Source organism: Pseudopipra pipra, chromosome 1 (genome assembly GCF_036250125.1).
Source record: "Pseudopipra pipra isolate bDixPip1 chromosome 1, bDixPip1.hap1, whole genome shotgun sequence".
Lineage (NCBI taxonomy): Eukaryota > Metazoa > Chordata > Aves > Passeriformes > Pipridae > Pseudopipra > Pseudopipra pipra.
The window spans coordinates 137249468-137269267 of record NC_087549.1 but is presented as its reverse complement, the minus strand read 5'-3'; the positions used below and the strand labels follow the sequence as shown (position 1 = coordinate 137269267).

The 19800-nt window shown below is 36.8% G+C and overlaps 1 protein-coding gene across 2 annotated transcripts in view; it reads right to left on the bottom strand.

The window, feature by feature from the left end:
* Positions 1 to 964: 964 nt before the first annotated feature.
* SPAG6 (sperm associated antigen 6) overlaps positions 965 to 19800 on the bottom strand; it is a 34205-nt gene continuing 15369 nt past the window's right edge. For both annotated transcript variants that reach the window (XM_064635347.1, XM_064635352.1), the window contains exons 5-11: positions 13567 to 13772; positions 12526 to 12699; positions 10004 to 10156; positions 7532 to 7723; positions 6215 to 6331; positions 3305 to 3450; positions 965 to 1109 (exon numbers count right to left, since the gene is read on the bottom strand). In XM_064635347.1, coding sequence (XP_064491417.1) covers positions 1043 to 1109; positions 3305 to 3450; positions 6215 to 6331; positions 7532 to 7723; positions 10004 to 10156; positions 12526 to 12699; positions 13567 to 13772 — 1055 coding nt within the window. In that variant the 3' untranslated portion in view covers positions 965 to 1042. The remainder of the gene's footprint in view (positions 1110 to 3304; positions 3451 to 6214; positions 6332 to 7531; positions 7724 to 10003; positions 10157 to 12525; positions 12700 to 13566; positions 13773 to 19800) is intronic.

Below are 19800 nucleotides of genomic sequence, written 5' to 3'. Positions count from 1 at the left end.
AGAAGGTAAAAATAGTTCCAGGATGTTCTACAGACAGGCAAGAGCTCACACCTCCACGTCAATGTGATCTGCAGCTTCAAGACTAAGTTCCAAGTATGTTTCAACTCAATTCTGCAGCAATTTCAGCTCTCGAAGGATAAATCCTAAGCCATCTTAGTCCCATCACTCAAATCAGTGGGACTCAAGTGTCCTCATATTTCCTCTGAATGTGCTCAGAACTTTGGAACAGCGTTCCTGCAGTCAAGCAATTCTTCTGAGCCACACAAATGTGCTGATGACCCACACAGAGCCAAAGCTCCCAGGGTCCTTCCTTTTGTGCCCACAGAAGTTTACTCTGTCCTTTTCAAGAGGAACAACTACACACACACACCAAACAGTGTATTGCTTCTTTCCTCTACAGTGAATTTTGGCTTAATTAGGGGGAATTTTGCAGAAGATGTATTACCTACCATGCCAGGACCCCCACAGCCCTTGCATCATCATCAGATCTGATCATTTCTTTATTTAGCTGCTACAAACATGTTTGGAGATGCAAAATCATATCACTTTACTTTCTCAAAAGTAGCAGTAGGAAATATCTCAGTGCAGAAAGAATTCCATAATTAGAAAACGCAGAGAGGCCAGCTTTTTCCCCCTCATCAAGCTTGGGAAGCTTTAAACAATATGCAAAGGCAAAAGGGGAAAATGGTAACAGTACTGAGAAGGCTAAAATTTGAATGAGATAATAACAAACCTTTCTTGTGGAAGGAAAAGGAAATGACTGATTCTAAAAAAGCTTCTGTGATAAATCATCACCCCTGCATGAAATTCCATTCATATATACAGCAATATCTGGTAGTAATGTTAAACAAAAAGGAATAAAAACTTAGCAACAAACAAGTTTATAAAGAACAAAATATAGCTTGCTGGAATTGCTGAGCTCTTTCAGTAGTTCAAACAGTAGAAGAAGATTTCAGAATCAAGCAAGACTTTCAACAGCTGTATTTGTATTACAGTCATAAAGGCATAAATGTGAAATGCAGATCTAATAAAACACTGAAGTTTATAAAACTGGTTGGTAACTCTCCACCCTTTCCAGAAGTATCTCAGAATATCCAGGGGAATAAAACCTGAAAGAGAAACATTTTGTTTGTGCGTTAGACTACAAGGCATGTTCTGTGCAAAGTAATGAAACACTATGCATATTTCTACTGATCAAGAAAAAATCCTAGCATTAAACACTGGTCAAGGAATTCTACAGTTACTCCCCCACAATGTTTTAAGAGCTTGCTTTTCAACTTACATTACCATTTATACTTGGAAGTTAGGTTTTCAGAAATAGTTTTAGCTCCTTTTAGGGCATGTAGGTAAGTGGCTAGGTTTTAGACGGGTTCAGCTGCCATAAGCATTGTCTTTACTAAGGAATGTAGATGTTAAGTTCTTTTTAAATTATGACCTTTAATAAAAAAGCAGAAGTTTACACAGAACTGTAGGCTGCCAGATGACAATAGTCTGCTGCTGTTCATCAAACATAAGCCCACACCCCAAAGCTAATGGGAAGTCTGCATCCATGTATGTGAGAGACATTGATTCTGGAACAAAACAATTTACCACAATGACCTTCTCTCTCTATTGCCAACTCAAGGGTGGAGATTATCCAAAAGGTTTTCATTAGAGTAGGACTCTATGGTGCCATTATTGTCCTGTTGTCATCCAGCTGTTTTTCCACAATGGACCAACTACATGCTTCCAATACACAAGCATCAAAGTTGCATTTAGTTCTTGTTTTCCAGGTTAAGAGTATCTGATATTTATTACTGTATTATTCTAAAAACATACATCTCAGTTTATTTCTGGTTTTGCAGGCATGTAAATTGCCACCTCTGAGCCCTGAAAGCTTCAGCTATAAAGACAGATGAACACACCTCCATGTAATGCATGCCTACAATATATTCAAGTAAAAATCCCCAGTGTTTTCCATTGAGGGAAGATTTGTTTACCTTGTTGATTTTTATTTTCTGGATGGTTTCTACATAATTTAGCTCTTTTTAAAACTCATAAGAGTTGTCTGATTGTAAAGCTAACTTTCCAATGCATTACTATATTCAGTCTGCAAATAGCCTAAAATGACAGGTCTGCAGGACAAACCCAAAGCTGGAGTCTATCATAGCTGCTGTGCCTCAGGCGGCACAACCAGCATCAGGCAGTAGCACAGACAGGCAAGCAGGAGATGGTCGAAGGGGCCTTTTTCTTAATTACATCCCAGCCTAGATGACTAACATTTTTTCATTTACAGGGGGAAAAACAGCTGTAACAAAGAAACATTAATTATATCCAGAAAAATATAAGCAAATGGCCTCTTTCCCTCTGAAGTACCAGCTGCAGGATAAAATTTCTTTATGATTTTGCCTTTACCCATTTGACAGCCACTGTCTCTTCCTTGTGGAGACAAACAGGGCTTCATTTTGTGTGACTTAGTTTGTAGTGACTATTCGCTGAAGAATTTTGCTGCTGTAATTAAAATTGATGATGCAGATTTTCAGAGCCTGTAGAGGGAGTGCACGAGTACAACATCCTTTTGATGTGTTGATGGAGTGAACGACTGGTAAATGGATATCTAGAATCTAGGAGGGCATTTCTCTCATTATTACAATTTAGGATGGTGACATTTTGACTGTAAGCTATTTAATAGTGTTTCTGTATTCATTAAGGGCAAAGTTCAACTTGGTGCAGACAGCTGGTGTATGGTCCTTTTATATAACACTTAAGCCTCGTGATGAGGCTGGGAAGGAAGGGCAGCTGTGGGCAGACCAACAGAGCCTCTGGACCCTCTGTACATCAGAGGCAGTTTCAAAGGAGCCTCTGAATACACTAGTTCAGACACACAATTAGGAAAGTCAAGGATGCAACCAAAGGTTCACCAATACCTGTATTCTGGAGCCTAAGTAATCCATAAATAAGTCACCAAAATAAACTTCCCACAACACTTATTATTATGAGAGTGGTTGTACTGAAGCAGGATTCAGAGTTCATCTGGGTAGTGCAGGACTGTTTTCTTTCCACTTTCCTGCAAGAGCTTGATTATTTGGGCTTTGTTTACAGACAAAGAAATTTGATTCCAAATACAATCCAAACAGAGAAAGTGTTCTAATGTATGTGTCTAGGGGTTGTGTTACCACTGGGGCAGTTAACCAAATGTTAAGCTATTCTATTAAAAAAAAAATCATATAAAAGTTAAATTACTATTTTAAATCCTTCCTTTGTGTTGTTCCTGTGGAAAACATTTAATAATAAGTATGAATTTTTTAAATCTCTTTTTCCCTACCTTACTATTTCCTCTGGATAGCAATTGTTAATAGTATTGATATATTCCTGAAGAAGTGACCCAGGATCTGCTTTTATTTCTTGAACCTTTTTAAGTCCACCGGTTGTTACAAAGAGACGACGTGCTTTACTGTCATGTGGTAACACCTACACACAGAATAGTACATTAAAAAAAAAGAATATTTTCTTTTAAATGAATCTGTATGCTACCAGGCTCAAATATTGCTAATGTGTTTTTAATTCAGAGGACAGAGAAAATGGAAAATCAGAGATACAACATCTGTAATGACTACTGTATTATAACACCCAGTTGTACAGGGAAAAAAACCCCATAAACCAGCCCTTTATGGTTACAACATAATTTAACATGTACTTTAATACATAACATATATAAAATAATGAATTGAATATTTATCCTTACATAAATAATATTTCTTGAATTATTCCTACAGAGACAATAAGATCGTGGAGATTAAATAGATAATAAAAACAGAATACTAACATGGAATAACAACAGCATCTGTTCCACTTAAACCAAGTTATTCAGGTCTTTTATGTCAATTCCCACAGTTTAATTGTAGAGCTGAATTTTATATCATTATAATGATCTAGTATAGATTAGTGCATGAAAACAATACTGAGAATTGTTGCAAGTGAACAATGCAGCCTTGAAGCATTACATGCTACTATTAAACTCCTAGATATTAAAATCCTTTAACACACTGTGTAGTCATGGAAGCCTTTTACAAACACACACACACAAAGCAAAAACGTGAAGTTTTTGCAGCCAAAGGGGATGAGAAGCAGAAATGATCAGATAATAAGATTCTGTGCTCCCTGAGTGATGCCAATACGCAGCTCTGTCCAGAGGACTGGAGGGAGGGAGGGAAGGAGGAAGGTGGGGGCTGGGCCAGGCAAGGGAGAATGACAGCATGTAGTCCATAGCCCCACAGGGCTGCAATAATATTAAAAAAAAAAAAAGGGAAAAAATACAGAAAGACAGAAAGATAATGCAAGACAGCAGCTGCATCTACAGCAAAACCAGATGGGTTTAAAACCAACTCTAAGAGTTACAGACTATGAGGGCAAAAGCATTTGTAAGCTTTAACACTGGTCAGACAAATTAGGCCATAAATTTGACTGTATTTCAGAGTAAAACAAGAGCCTCAAATGAGGAAGGGATTGCCTAAAAGGATGAAGGAAAAGGACAAGATTTCTTCCGTGCATACAGGCAAGCAGCCTTCATTTCCGCCATCCCTCTGGGCTGTACAAAATCAACAGACAGGTAAAGAAAAAACAGGAGAGCACAGAGACTTCTCCCTAATATATGCTCCATGGAAGTGTCAGGAACAACTACGATCTTTTTGTTGTAGGAACTAAACAGACATCTTTTTTCACATATCTCCACAACAAGAACTGCCAAGGAGGAGCTAGCAAGGAGACAGGATATGGCCCTTTCCCTGCCTTCCTCCTCCACACTGTGACTACGAGGCTGGATAAGACAGCAGAAAACTCTTGGAAGAGGCCCTGAAGACAGACAGCACCTCTGAGACACAGTCCCTTCCCCCAGTCCAAACCGAGGCAGCACAGAATAGCACAGATCCTGGAAACTCCAATGCTAAAATGACACAGTCCAGCACCAAGAATGGATAGCATCCCACTCTGAAGCACAGCTTGGAAATAAGGCTTTTACTGTGCTATAAATAAACCCACAGAATACCCCACAACTCTAAGAATAGGAAATTCCCAAGCAATGGTACAAGAGAGAAAAATACTTTTACTACAGAGAACTTGATTTTAAAAGTATACTTCAGAAGAGTAAACAAGTATAGTTTGTTTAATAACATACAGACAAAGAAGAAAAACAAAACAAAGCATCTGCTGATATGAAGGGCACAAAACCACTTAAATAGCAAGCAACATTCAAATATACCCTAAATAACCAATTGCTATGCACTTGGCTCATTAATAGCTCCAGTCAGCATGCAGAAGCAAAAAGGACTCGATTCTGGAAATCTCCAGTCTTCATACAGACTTAGCAAGAAGACAGGACAAACCTAACTGTGGCAAGGCAATGTAATCAGGAATCTGCACTACCAACAGCAGTGCTTCTAGATCTGTAAGAATCAGAACTGAGTATCAAGAATGTTTTACCTGGTCATTTCCAGAAAGAACATCTCACCAACTGAGCAGGTACTCCCTGCTAACATGTTACACTGCAGAGTATTGCACAAAAGATATTGTATAGCTGAGCAGGATTCCCAACAGCTGGTGAACACGGCAGACATTGCAAATTTCCTGATTAGTTAGCAATTACTTAGATAATTTTAAATATTTTTATTAAATTGTATCACTTTCTACATGCTGCATTCAAATCAACAATGTAGTAACAACTAATTTTCAAACTTCGAGAGAGATGAGAAAAAATTTGGGATTTTTACACTTATTTGAGACTGAAAATTAATGAGGGTAGTTAAGTAGTGAAGCCTTTATATTATTGTAAAATACCTGACTTAAGTCACTCCTGTACAGCCAGCTTGTTCTTTATCTAAAACAGATGTGACTGGGATTTATGTGATACATTGGCTCAGTGAAAATATTTGCACATGAGTTAATATTCCACTTAATCTCAAGAGGCAAGGAAGAAAAAAACACCTTGCTTATAAGCAACTGTTTTCCCACTCTTAGAATGAATTATGGCAGATTCCAGATGAAACAGTATCCAGCTGTATCAGACAAAAGAACAGGATGCTCCAAACTGCTTTTGAAGGGAATGCTTGAGGATCCTTAAAGAAAACAACTGTTAAAGAAAACAACTGATAACTTTAGAGACTTCATCTTTGGAAAGATAGGTTCCTTGCTAAATGGGAAAAAATTAACATATTACTCATTAAGCAGAGCCTTTTCTTACCTTACTAAACTGCCCAATAATATGTTTCATAATACTGGGAGGGGCATCATGCAGCAATGGTTCAAGTGCTGGAAGATGCGTGCATTTCTGAAGAATGTTCTTTAAGGCTTTTTTAGCCTATTGAAATGCAAAATAAAATTTCTCTAGTAAGACATCAATGAAAACAACAAGAATTCATGTTATATATCACTGAAGTCTGATTAAAAAAGCAAATTGATCAGAATTTTCAATAAGCATTTTCTGAATAAAAACTATGATATCTATCAGGTCACTTAATGAAGAATCAATTTCCTACTTAGATTTATTAAGCCTCAAACCCCACAGTGCATCATATTATGTTATCTACGGTCAAAGTAATGGCAATTTTCCTTTGACTATAATGAAAGCTGGAGTAGACCCTTTAAGTAAATTGAAGTAATGTAATATAATAAGAAAGTTAAATCAAAACACATTTTAAAAGATTGTATTTTAGAAGTGGCTTACTATGAGAAGCTGCTGCTCTGGGATAGCAAAGTGCAGTACTGTCCAGGCAAGGAGGGAAAGAGAGAGTGAAACAATTGTGGATTGGTGCTTAGTTTCTGAAAACAAACTGAATGTTGGCTGCTACAAGCAGTAGTGACTTTCTTGGGCAGGATTACAGGTACAGCTAATTTGGCCTTAGTATTTTTGGGACCACCGAAAATTACTACAGAAAAGTTATTTTACAGATCTGGAATGCAATATTTCAGTGGAATGTAGAGAGGCACAGTGCAACATGGGAGAGCATATCCCATTGTATTATACTCTTCAGTTGGTTCACTTACTGTTGCTCAAAAATACACTACTAAATTACAGCTCTACTAGCTACCACACGAGGAAGGCCCTAAACATGAACAGTTGCATATTTTCAAGAGCAGGGCTTTGATTAGCTGTTACAGTTTTATTATAATTATAATAATAAAAATGTAAGAAACACCACTACAGCAACTATAATATTTTCTACAAGAGTTTATACTTGCAAAAAGAAGTAGATAATTAGAAACAAGTCACAAGAAATTATAGCATTTATGAGTATATGCAACTCTCATCTAAACTGGGAAAAAATAAGGGACTAGACTGCAGTGGCTGTACCATATGATTTGGTATGAACCATATGCACACCCATTAGGAACCAGCCAGTCCTAATAAATGACACACAGCCTCCAGATACCCTGGACCCCGGAAATCTGTGACTCGATGAACATCAATAAAAACACAAAGCATTTAGTAATGTTTAAGCACTTAAATCTCTTAATTACAATTAATTAATCACCCTGCAAATACTACAAATATACTTGCTTTCATTTTAAGATCTTCTGAACTGCGTGTGTCCACATAGATATCAAGCAATGTGGGTAGCACGTTTGCTCCTGCAACATGACGTGCATGCTCAGCAGTGTGTCTTCCAATCTGTCCCAAGGCCCAAGCAGCTGCTGCCTTAATATGATCTTCATGTTCTTCTATCAAGCAGGCACACAGTGGTGGTATTCCCTGTAGCATTAATCAAAAGCACAAGCTTTACAAATGTAGACCAGGGAAGGACAATGTGAAACCGATACAGCTGGTTAGAAAATGTTTCTCTATTTACACTCTTCCTGTAAAAAACCCTGTAAGATAATGCATGCTAGTGGTGTAATATTTTTACATCATCAAGACTAGCAAGAATTTTTAATAAATCTTAATAAATATAGTTAAAGAAAGAGAAACAGATTCAATGTTCTAAGTCAAAAGGCAGTTTGAACAAACATGCAAATTTAAGGGATAAAAGGAATACATGACACAGTTCAGGCTGTACTGAGTAAAAGTTGCAGTTTTGTCAAACTAAAAATAAAATAAGTTGAGTGCTTATGATTCTAGGAAAGTAGTTTAAGACTATAAGGGCTCAGTCATTGAGTCTTTCTTTTTTATTATCTACAGCAACAAATTTCAAGTTATCAACCTCTTCTTGAGTCCAGTAGTTCATGTTTGACTCATCCAATCATTTGCAGAAAGGTTTCAACTCTTGAAGACATCAGGAGATGGAGAATGCCGTCGCACATCCAGTTGTTACTAAAGTTCTTATGGTTTGGATCACAGTCTTTATCCTTTCTCCACAGCTACTTACTTTATGCCAAGATGCTTCAACAGGAGACATTTCATGCTACTTCAGGTAAGGCAAGGCTACCAAAACTCTACTGTAAAAACCTTGTTCTCCATCCCATGAATCTTTTTTAGTGTTTTCTGCACACTTTTCTGGTTTTCATTTGGTTTGGCTTGGGTTTTTTTTGCAAGTCCTTTTCAAATACAGGGAGCATATCCACTACTACTACTAACAGATTAACTTCCCTTTTCCAATGCTGCTTCATCTTCCACTCTAATACCACTACAGTAGAAGACCACAATGAAGTGTTTGTCCAGTATGATCCCAAAAATCATTTTTCAAAATTCATCCTTTCCAGGTTAGAGTACAGCAGAATAGAGCTATCACTTTACATCATAACATCATCAGTGTGTAACTGCATGTGGTTATGCCACAGTGCATTTCTTTTAAATGGTTCCAGTTTACCAAGCCTTGTCCTCAGCACTATGTACCACTACACAAGCTTAGTTTCCTCTGAAGCGGGTTTTTTTAATGGGCTTTGGGTTTATTGTTACTGCTTTTGTGGACCATTCATTAAAATATTTAATTTCATGAAAGTTTGCACAGATCCCTACAAAAGCTCTCACTGCGGTTCCATTCAGTTATGATAGGAATCATTAGTACTCTTCAAAAATTTAATACTTAAAGGCTTAATCCTGAACTTAATCCTGGATTCATCCCACCTAATGTCAAGCACTCAACGGCCGGAGCATATTTGCTCTAGGCATCCTGAAAGTGGAGAGACAGACACATCCAGAGAAAGGACTCAAGAGAGGGCAAACAAAACGTGTCTATTTCTTTAGTTTTAAAATACAGAAGAGCATTTTTGATCACTCCTACCTTCCCTGCGTACTATATGTTATGTTGTAGCAATTTTCAATTTTTAATTTGCATTCCTACTAGAAGACATTTCTGTTCCTCCATTTTTGTTTTGTTGTTTCCACTCATATAGTATATTTTAAATTACTGACGTAGTGTGAAAATGGGCCAAAAATGTTAGTGAAAATATCTTCTTCCTTCTGTCATTAGTTAGTATGATTTACATCAGACTAATATATCAGGCACTAATTTCACCTATTGCAAATATTGCAAATGCTCTCCCTTGTATATCATGGCCCAGCAGATTTTATTTAAACTTGAAAATTTATAGCTTAACTCATGTGAAATGTTACTTGCACAACTGAATCAAACACTAGAAACTGAAGTCTTTTCAAGTTTGAAGATTTCTGTTGCAAGATACTCTAGTGGTACTAGCAGAGTCATGCTAGTGCAATGAAGAACATGCCATTAAACATACTTGTTTCAAAAAAGGTTTTGATGTAGCCACAAATATTCATTTTAAGAGGAAGCAGACTACAGAAATTCACTGACTTATTTTCTGTACCCACGCAATTGCAACACAGAAAAATCACGCATTGTAATACAAACTAATCCAGGATATTTTATAAAAGGGTCAACATCATAAGGACACACTTTGATCAGGTTACCACAAAATTTCGGTCATAGCAAGTGGCAATACTAGGAGAAAGTGCATTCGTCGAGAGCAAGTATATGATCCTGTCACAAAATATATCCTCTGCCAATGTTCATTTGTATCTCTACCTCAGAATACTGCTGAAGAATTATACAAAGACAACAAAGTGATAGCTAACCTTGGAGACAATCACTGCCATTGACAGGTTCTCCGAATGAGCTGCTACATAACCAAGCATCATGATGCCAGGCAGTCTGACAGTCCCTCTGCACCTGCCAATACAATCAATCACAGCAGCAACTCCGCCTGAATTTACTATAAGCTGTGAAAGCTGAAAAGATAAACAAAAGAGATTAGATACTGTGAAATATCAACAGGCATAAAGCACTACATTAGAAAAGTCTTTTAATGTATTGCTCCTAATTTACAAAATAAAGCTGGAATAAGAGCGATGTATCATACAGACTGTTGGCAACTAAGTGCAGCATGAAGTTTTCAGGAATGAAGCTGATTTGCTACAGTGTTTTTGATTGACTTTACTGCAAGGAAATCAGGATTCTGAATTCGTTATGCTGTACAGCATGAATGACATATTCTCAACTCCATTATCATACACAGAAGAGATGTGCAGATGACAGCCTAATACATGAATGATCATGAAGATGCACCTACTGACCCAGTTCCATATTAGTGCCAACTCATTCCCCAGCTAACATCATATGTTCTGTGCAGCAACAGACGGAAAGGCCCACTCTTCCTCTCACCTGCATTCTCTGCAGGTGAGAAAATCCTTTGTGAATCCTCCCACTGAGGCATGAAGCCAAGGACAACTGTTCTGGATGTGCAAAACTGACTTGGGCTGCACCATTCTGCCATGTTAGAGTACTCTGAGGGAAGTGTCCAGGGAACACACTTGATGGGCATTGGAGTCTGCCCCAGAATGCCAAATTATACAGCCTTACTTATAAATGATAATCAAGCTATGCACCTTGGTTTTTTTCCAAACGGTATCACTTCCCACATCACTTGAGGGACAGCAGTAGAGTATGTATGATATCAACAATGCATAGAAATTATTTCATATTATGATTATTTTCTTCCATATTGTTAAGTATATCCCATTTTCCCGACAGATTCCAAAGCAAAAGAAATATGTTCTTAAAAGTCAAAATTAAATGAACAAAACTGAGGCACGTAAGTTTCCAATCCAGCTGATTTCTATAAACATGAAATTCACCTTTTCCTCAGAGCCTTTAAAAGGGGATTGTTTCATTCATGAAACAGTCAGATGAAATTTGCAGCTATTACTTAGGAAAAACTGTTCACATGATTGTGAACTGCAGCCAGTGGCAACCAAGTCTTATGTCTGGACACAGCCATGTTCACTTGGATGCACAGAGCACACTCCCCACTGCTCTGTCCGTCAGCCCTTGCTGTTAAGTCCCCCCAGTGATGACCTTCACATGAATTTTACTGCATATGCAGATTGAGAGCTGGGATCCAAAAGCCACGAGTCTCAAATGACACAGCCAAGTCCTCCAGAAATATCATTTGCCAGTGTGCCTCTGCTGCAACATGTGTTGCTTGAATAGAGTTGCTCAGAGATGGACAGTGGTCACTGTCACTCTGAAGTCAAACACAGATTGTGACTTCCCACTGGGAGTCACTTCCTACAGCTCCTTTGGAGATCTGCTAGCATGGCCAATTCCCCTTGCATGGAGGATTCAGTGCTAGCAGCTCTTCTGACTCTACCCGCAGTCTTGTGAGTTTGGTCTCTGGCTTCTGACTCCAGTGTCCCCCTTTGATAATGATAATTTCTTCACTTTTTGAGGAAGTAAAGTTGCATTGCCCATGAGGTGCAGAGAGAAAGCAGATGTGCCAGGAGTGTAACCTTTAATCACCAGCTTAAAGAGTGGCAGGCTGAAGAAACAGCACAATATTCATGTTTAAACACTTCTCAGTTGTTAAGCTAGTATGATTTTGAAATGGCTGTGTTCAGCATTAGCGTGTTCTACAAATACATTGCTTGTATTTCATTCCAAAGTCATATTTAGAGCCTTTTAATTATCTCTGTGGTCTGACAGATTAACATAGTTATAATTATTTGGTTTTTCTATTTATTTTGTATTGACTTTGCCAAACATCCCGACCTTCCTGTATCAGCTATTGGCAAAAACAGTGCAAATGCTGAGACTCAAATTACAAACTCAAGCTAATAACAGAAACTACCATCAGTTTAATAATAAATGAGAGAATTTTTGACCTTCACTGTCATTGAAAAAATAATTAAAATGTGATCCCAGCACCCCAGACTATTTTTAAAAAGACACACACCATCTATTATTGTTACAGGATGATCATGCAATTTATTAGCTGGTATCATGACTTCTGTGAGGCTTTTCTCATGATATTTTTAATATCTAGGACTGACAATACTGTCAGCCTAGAACTCCCACTCTGTGCAGATACCTCATAGAATGAAGTAGGTAGGTATACATTTTATGATTCCCAGTTTCCTAACCCAATTCATATTCAATACACATCTCATAATATCAGCAAGCATTTCCATATTTTCCAATGAACATGCCAAACAGCTATTTGCCCTCCCTTTCGAAAAGCAAATGACAGAATAATCCTGTATTTTATTTAAAGTGTAAAATCTAATGATATGACCTTGTATTTGCATTTTCAAGGTTTTACCTCAGGCGAATGCTTTGCTATCTCTCTAATTAAAGTTGCACCATTTTTCTTGACATATTCATCTGAGTCCTTCAGGCATGTGAGCACAACTGGGAAAATTTCTGCTTCAACCACCAACTCTGCAAGATCCACTGAATGCTTTGCTATTTGGCTTAGAGCTGACAGCACCTGACGCTAGTAAATAAAAATTGTTATAAAATCAATAGTATACAAACATCCGACAACACACACTCCCCCTGCACACAAAAATCTATTGCATCAAGGAAAACAAAGCAGGATAGGGAAAACAATTACAGCTATTTTACAATTCACTGAGTCAATTCATGCACGAATATAATGGCACAGAACATTCGCTGGTTCCTGAATAAAAGTTTCTCTTTTGTTTTATTCCATTCAAGCTTGCTATGTATCAAAAAAGCAAATATATATATATGCCATTTAAAACTTTAATTTAAAATTTAGTAAAATCTACAGAAAATATCTTTATTTGCATAAGTTGAATCTGTCAAATCTTATATTAAGGATTTTTTTATCTATTTGTTTGAAGTGGCATTTTTATGTTGCCTTCTGTTTCTGTTAGACAGAAAATTTATACTGAGAAACAATTTTTTTAACCATTAAACTCTAGTGATTAAACCTTTGACAACAACTATTCACATTAGATGGTACATTCTAAAATATAATACATTTACTATTAACTGCTTTATCGTATAATCTTAAGTATGCAAAACCTTTTTTTAACTGAAATGTGCAAATTTTATCTATTGAAAGTATCTGTTGCATTCTTTATATACTATGTATTTCTAAAAAAACCCACACTATTCACTTTAAAGACTAGTTTAGCTGTTCCTTACAGAGCTGCAGTTTTTATCCAGTAGCTAAATTTGTGAATGTGACCAGAACTCTTTGTCACCATCTACGTACTTACATTTTGTTAACACCCAAACCAAGAGCTTCTAAATAAATATGCACATCAGTGTCTTTGATTCAGTATTGAGTAATGACTGGTATAATGGAGATTTTAAAAAAAATTAAATGTACCTTCAGTTTAGCATCAGGGTTCGGGATCATCTGAGCTAAGTGAGCGATAGCTCCTGCATCCACTACTGTCTGTGCTAACTCTGGAGAATGCTTTGAAATATCACTGAGAGTTGAAGCAGCAATCCTTTTCAAAGCAATTTCTGGCTCCTGGATACAGAGCACTAAAAGAGGAACAGCGCCTGCCTCCACCACAGCTTGTGACAGTTCTGTAGGTCCAAGGAAAGTAATTAAGTGAGTATGGGTGACTGACCCTTGTGCAAGCCATTTTTCACCCTGACAGATACAGCAAAGGAAAAAGGGGAGGGTGTAGTTCACTGTCTCGACATCTGCATTTCAAATCAGCCCTCCTGGTTTCATAAACCGTGTGGACCAATCCACAACTGAAAAGAATGCAGGTCAATAGATGGACCCCCATTTACATGCACACATTTGAGGTAGATTAGGCTGAAATGGTTTGTTATTCTGTTTTCTTTTTCTTTTTTTAAAGTAAGCAGATGTCAGCTGTTTAAACCCTGGCTATTCTACACTGATCAATAGGAAAGCATTTTATGCATGGCTAACAACAACACAGAAAGCCAAAGTACCAAAATTTTACCGACCACCTAATTAGAGAGCATTTTACCCTCTTTAAATGATAAGCAGATATTAGCATAGATCAAATGCCAAAAACAAAGATACAAAAAACATACATAAAAGATTTATCTTTCATAAAAGATTGGGAAAATGGAACTTGCTGATCAAACTAGTCTTTGCTACCATACATGGGATGAGACAGAATTTATACTTTAATGGCATGAAAATGTTATCAGACACAATTAGATAAATAAGAAATATCATCAGTGAGATATTGTGTGTCTGAGATTAGCACAATATCCTTAACTAACTGCACCTTATATTAAAAAAAAAAAAAAAAAAGAAAAAAAAAATCTGAGCATATGATTAGCTGACATGGACAAAAATTACACTATTAGAAATTCATTAGCTCTCTCTGTGTATGCAGCATTAATCACAGTCCTAAAATGAGAATTACTGAATATCAGAAGCAAAATTTATATTATAACCAAGCTGTGCTATTTTAAAATAGTGTTGAAAAAGTGGTAAAAATCATAGGGGATTCAATAATCTATTAGGTTCTTCATTCAGTTTCGCTACACCTTATTACGCATATCCATTATTATCTTTAACATTTATCTTGACTTACAGTACCATGGCAACATATGGCTGTTGTATTTCAAGACTCTAACTTAGCTTTTGATTTATAGTCCATCCATAAAGAGATTTTCATACTAAGAAAAATACAGCATACTTCATTAAATATACATAGACTAATATAGTTTTTCATGAAATCTGTAAGTCATGTCATCATTACATTAATATCCAAATAACATTCCAGACCGGATTTGTTTTCAATTAGTGAGTTACAGCCACACATTGCAACACATGTGATAAGTCAAATATTTACACTATGTATGTTATTTTATGATACAATATTTTAAAGAAAATATAAATATTACATCACAACATTATATTAAATAATGCAGTAATTTTTAGACTAATACAAAATTAACCCTAAAAGGTTCACTTTTCAAATAACTATTTGACTAAAAATTTAGCACATGCATCCTCAAAATACATACAAACCTTAAGATTTCAACAAAACTCAAATGTTGTATCTTCAGTTTTACAAATTTGAAGTGAAATGTACCTGAAATGTATGTAAAAACAAATCTAAAAACTAGCCACTGTCAGCTTTTCATGGAAAAAAGCCATACTCAATTTCTTCAGATTGTGTTTTGATGTGTTTTGGTACACTGACCAAGTGGAATACATTGTGATCTACTGACCAACAGTCCAGATTAATCCATCTGACTGTGCCTCAGAAGCAACTTTACACCAACCAACTCAGTTGCCTACAGTCTGCTAGGAGATGCTAATATCAAGAATATGAAGTCAAGAGGGACATGGTACTAATTAGAAGAATGGGTTTCTTTGATGCCTTATGAGCTAAAATCATGAAGTTCAAGCAGGGAGAGAAAAAGCAATACTTTAAGGTCACAGCTACATCCAGGCATGTAAAAGTAGCCATAAAAGTTATTTGAAAAGAGCTAACTAAATCTGATTCAATTTAGATCAGCTGTTGCTGTTAGAAGTCTGATATCATTTAAATGCTGATGGTTATTGTTGGTCATGGGTAATTAAATGGTTGTTCTTCCAGTGGTGTTTATAAGGTTCATGGCTAATAACTTACCACATGGAGGGCTGGACCATGTGTCAAAAGACAGACAGGTTGTAAATGGACTCTCAGAAAAACAGAAAAGCTAAAGAAAAAAAGAAAATATAGAACTTCCCGTGACATTTCCCTGCAAACTCAGCCCAAAATTACATATCTAAGTATTAATGATTCTATTATAAATTGTAATTCTTCTTTTTTTTCCTCAAGAAAAGGCAAAATTAACCTTGCTACTTGGTAGAACATCTTTAATGCAGACTATACACCAAAGGATTCATTGAACTTTTCCATCCAATTACAAACACAGACAGAGGTGGGCGAAAAAAATGAAGACCGAGGAGTTAGAGGAGAGAACAAAGTTGTCAACAAGAAATTTTTAAAAACAAATATTCAGCCAAAAAAAATTAAATTTTTATAATTTGGATCAAATTACAAAAATACTTTTCCAAATACTATGCCAAGTCTGCATTATAAGGGCAGAGACAAGACTGATAGCTGAAGAGGAGAAAGGCAGCAGAGAAAAACTAATGTATGAACCTCATTTAATTCCACAGAAGGTTTTGAAAATCCTAGGCTTGGAACTTCATTTTGAAGTACAGCTCAAGGAACCTGTCCAAGTACATGATGATAAAGTTCAACTCCCTCCATGAGTGAAAGTGCTGAGAAACAAGAGAATTAAGGCTCAAAACCAACCATAAATTAATTGCTTTTGCCCAGATCAAAATAAAGAACATTTTAGCAAATGGAGACACTCTATACAAGATTGAAATGGATGTAGAAGAAAGACTGATGAGACAGTCTTTAGAGTTTAAGATGTCACCAGTTCAACTAGAAGTTGTACTAGGGTTGCACTGATTTGTGTCAATACAAAAGTACTCATCAGGGACTACGAAATTAATTCAAAGTAAGTTGAGGCCTCGTCACGAGTTTATGTGATCAGGACGAGTGGAAAGCTAACAAAGAGGAGTGAAGATCCTAACTACATACCCGCTGAAATCAGTGGAAAGTCTTACAGGATTATTCTAAACTGTTTTAAGATGTTAAAAAAAAAAAAACAACTTTAACTAATGCTAATATGTTGGCAATAATAGTATGGAAAAAGCAAAAAATATTAGGGAAAAAAGATGAGAGTGAGAAAGTGAATGTGCAGGTAGTCCTAGAGAAGGAAAATTGGCTCTGAACAATATCACATTCATATAGTGGAGCAGCAGCAAAACCTTTGGTTGGGAGCAAGTGCAAGTTTCAGTTCAGACCAGGGTTCTCAAACAGACCCCGCTGTGGTAGCAGGTGTATCCACAGGAAACAACGTGTTTTAACCAAATCAACCACCAACACTGTATTTTTCTGAGGACTGTGTGACCATGTAATGGCCACATAGGAAGACTCTAATCCCCACAAGTAGCCCAAAGGCTGCACTTCCAAATCACAGGTTTATGGAGGCCACTACAACCACAGTGCTAAAGATTCCACTGGAACCAGTGGGAAAACCTTTCATCAGGAGAAGGATGGAGGTTAGGCTCAAATCACTGATGAGCTGAGCAACCTGGTCTAATCTTGTAGCAGACACTGCTTAGAGCAGGAAGCTAGACTGGAGACCTCCCAAGGTCCCTTCCAAGCTGAGCTATACTATGATCCAAAGTGTACCACTGTATGAGAGAAAATGAGCAAAACTCTGCTCTCAGCAATATGATTGAGTATAAATAGTGGGGGTTTTTTTGGTTTCCTACCAATTTACAATATACTGAAACAGGTGTGAGACAATTAATAAATTACACCTATAATGTAGGCAAAGAAAATGGAAAGTCAAATTATTTGCATACTTCAAACAAAAGAATTTTGCATTTTAAAAGTAACTGAATATGGTATAAGTAAAGTCTACAAAATATTTTTCCTGGACTTGATGGTATTTCAAACACTTTACACTTCTTTTTAAACACAAATATTAGAAATAATGAATGGCAAAATTACAGCACACTGATCTGTACACTTTGCAGTTAAGATCAGCATCTGAAATTCATCTCAGAGATGAACTTCTTCTCTTCAAGAATGAGGAGAACTGCAAGAGCAGTTCCTAAATTTTGGAATCTGACCTGGCAGGATTTCTTGTGTCTTGAAATCTCATGAGATATTTGTTTTGACCTAAAATCTCACAAGCCTTCGGGAGACATCTGTTCACAGAAACGAAGAGATTGTTGGATGAAGTCAGTACAGAACTTGCTAGGCAGAGAATGTTTCCATCAGGAAAAATAAAAAAAGAAGAAAATCCTTGATTTCTCAAAATGGAAGTCTTTTCATGGAACATACATTGCAGTTCTTAGACAGCAGATTTACCAGATCATGGATGGAATTTCTGATTAAAAGCAGAGAGACCCTCACCACTGCAAACAGTTATCGCTGAATGCTGGGAGCCTTTGATTGCACTTAGGAAGACAGAGGTTCACATCCTATCTAACACAGATCAGAACTTTAATCTGTCTTTCACATACATCCCAGAGATATGTTGTAATTATTGAACTTTTCTTGCTGGGCCAAATAAATCTCCCTATCCCCCAATTTTTTCAAGAGAGAGAAAAAAAGTCTCAATATTATCCCAGTTTGGAACTGAAACAATTTTTGAAACTGAAAAACCTTTTATGGGTGGGGAAAACCATTTCACACCCAGCTTTATTTTAAGCTGCATTATGTGTCCACAGAAAGTTAATGACAAAAAATTATAACTGCCAAATTTTGTCAACACAAGCATTTGAGTCTAATCCAGAGTTTCTTGAACAGTAAACACCAGATGTTGATAAGAACAAGTTCACTTATCTCTGTATCCCATCTCCAACAATATCCTGTTGCAAAGGCATGCTTGTAGGAGTGTAAGAAACATACCATACAGAGAGTGATCTTTTCTCAGTATAACGCCTCTACTTTCAATAATCATATTAGAGACTTCCTGTGACTGTGTTATAAAGCAAGGCAAATCCTCTAAATTAGCTGTAGCTGGGCAGAGGAAGAACAATTTTTCCAGGGATCTTTTGGTGGGGTTTTTTGGGGCTTCGTTTGTTGGTTTCTTGGGGTTTTTTTCACTGATTGCATCTAGTGATCTGTCTATGCCCTCATGCTTGCAGCTTGGTAGCACATTTTCAACCTAATTTCTGAAAATGCTGTTCTTATTGCTGTTGTAAATTGACATAAGGTATGCACCCATTCACCATCAGTGAATAAATTATTCATAACCATGGAATAAAAATTTGTACGAAGAATTTGTTGTCTTCAATACCCCCACATCACCTCCATCTTTGCAAACAATGCTGTCACAGAGTGAACTGGATCACCCTAAAGATCCATCAGCATTCATGCAGTGAATAGCATGAAGGGTAATTGAAGTGAGTCAATATTGATTTACTGACATAACAAAACTGCAGAAATGTTTATGTTAAGAGTAACACAGACACAGACACACTACACACATTTACACAAATGAACACTTTTGATAACTAAATAAGTATATTTCAGATGGAAGGAACAATTATTTTCCACCAAGGGTGGGATTCAATCCTGGTGACCAAAAGACAAAAAGATCTTTACCAGAGAGGTGCCCCAAGAATTAATCTGTTGCCCAGAAAATGCAGTCTGTTAGAAAGGTGCTAACAACTTTGGAGACTGTCTCAGCACTTTAACCCTCTAAGTGGGAAGGGGGAATCCCTCATGCCTTCTGCAGTCCAACAGTCTGTATTGATTAAAGAAATAAAATCACTTTCACAATCTATGTACATTTTAGAGCCAAGTATAAAACCATGAGTTAATGTTATGATCCTAGAATTAGTTTAATTTTAAACAATATGAACCCTAGCCATTTCTCCCACCCCTTCCAGACAGCAGTTTCTTCCCTCAGTTCTTTGATTCATAGCTCTAAACTTTTACTTGAACTATATAAATAGCTGGTAAAAGAACTATCAACCACGTGGATCAGCTTTTAAATAGGAACATGACACCGCCAGTGCGTTATACAACTGCCT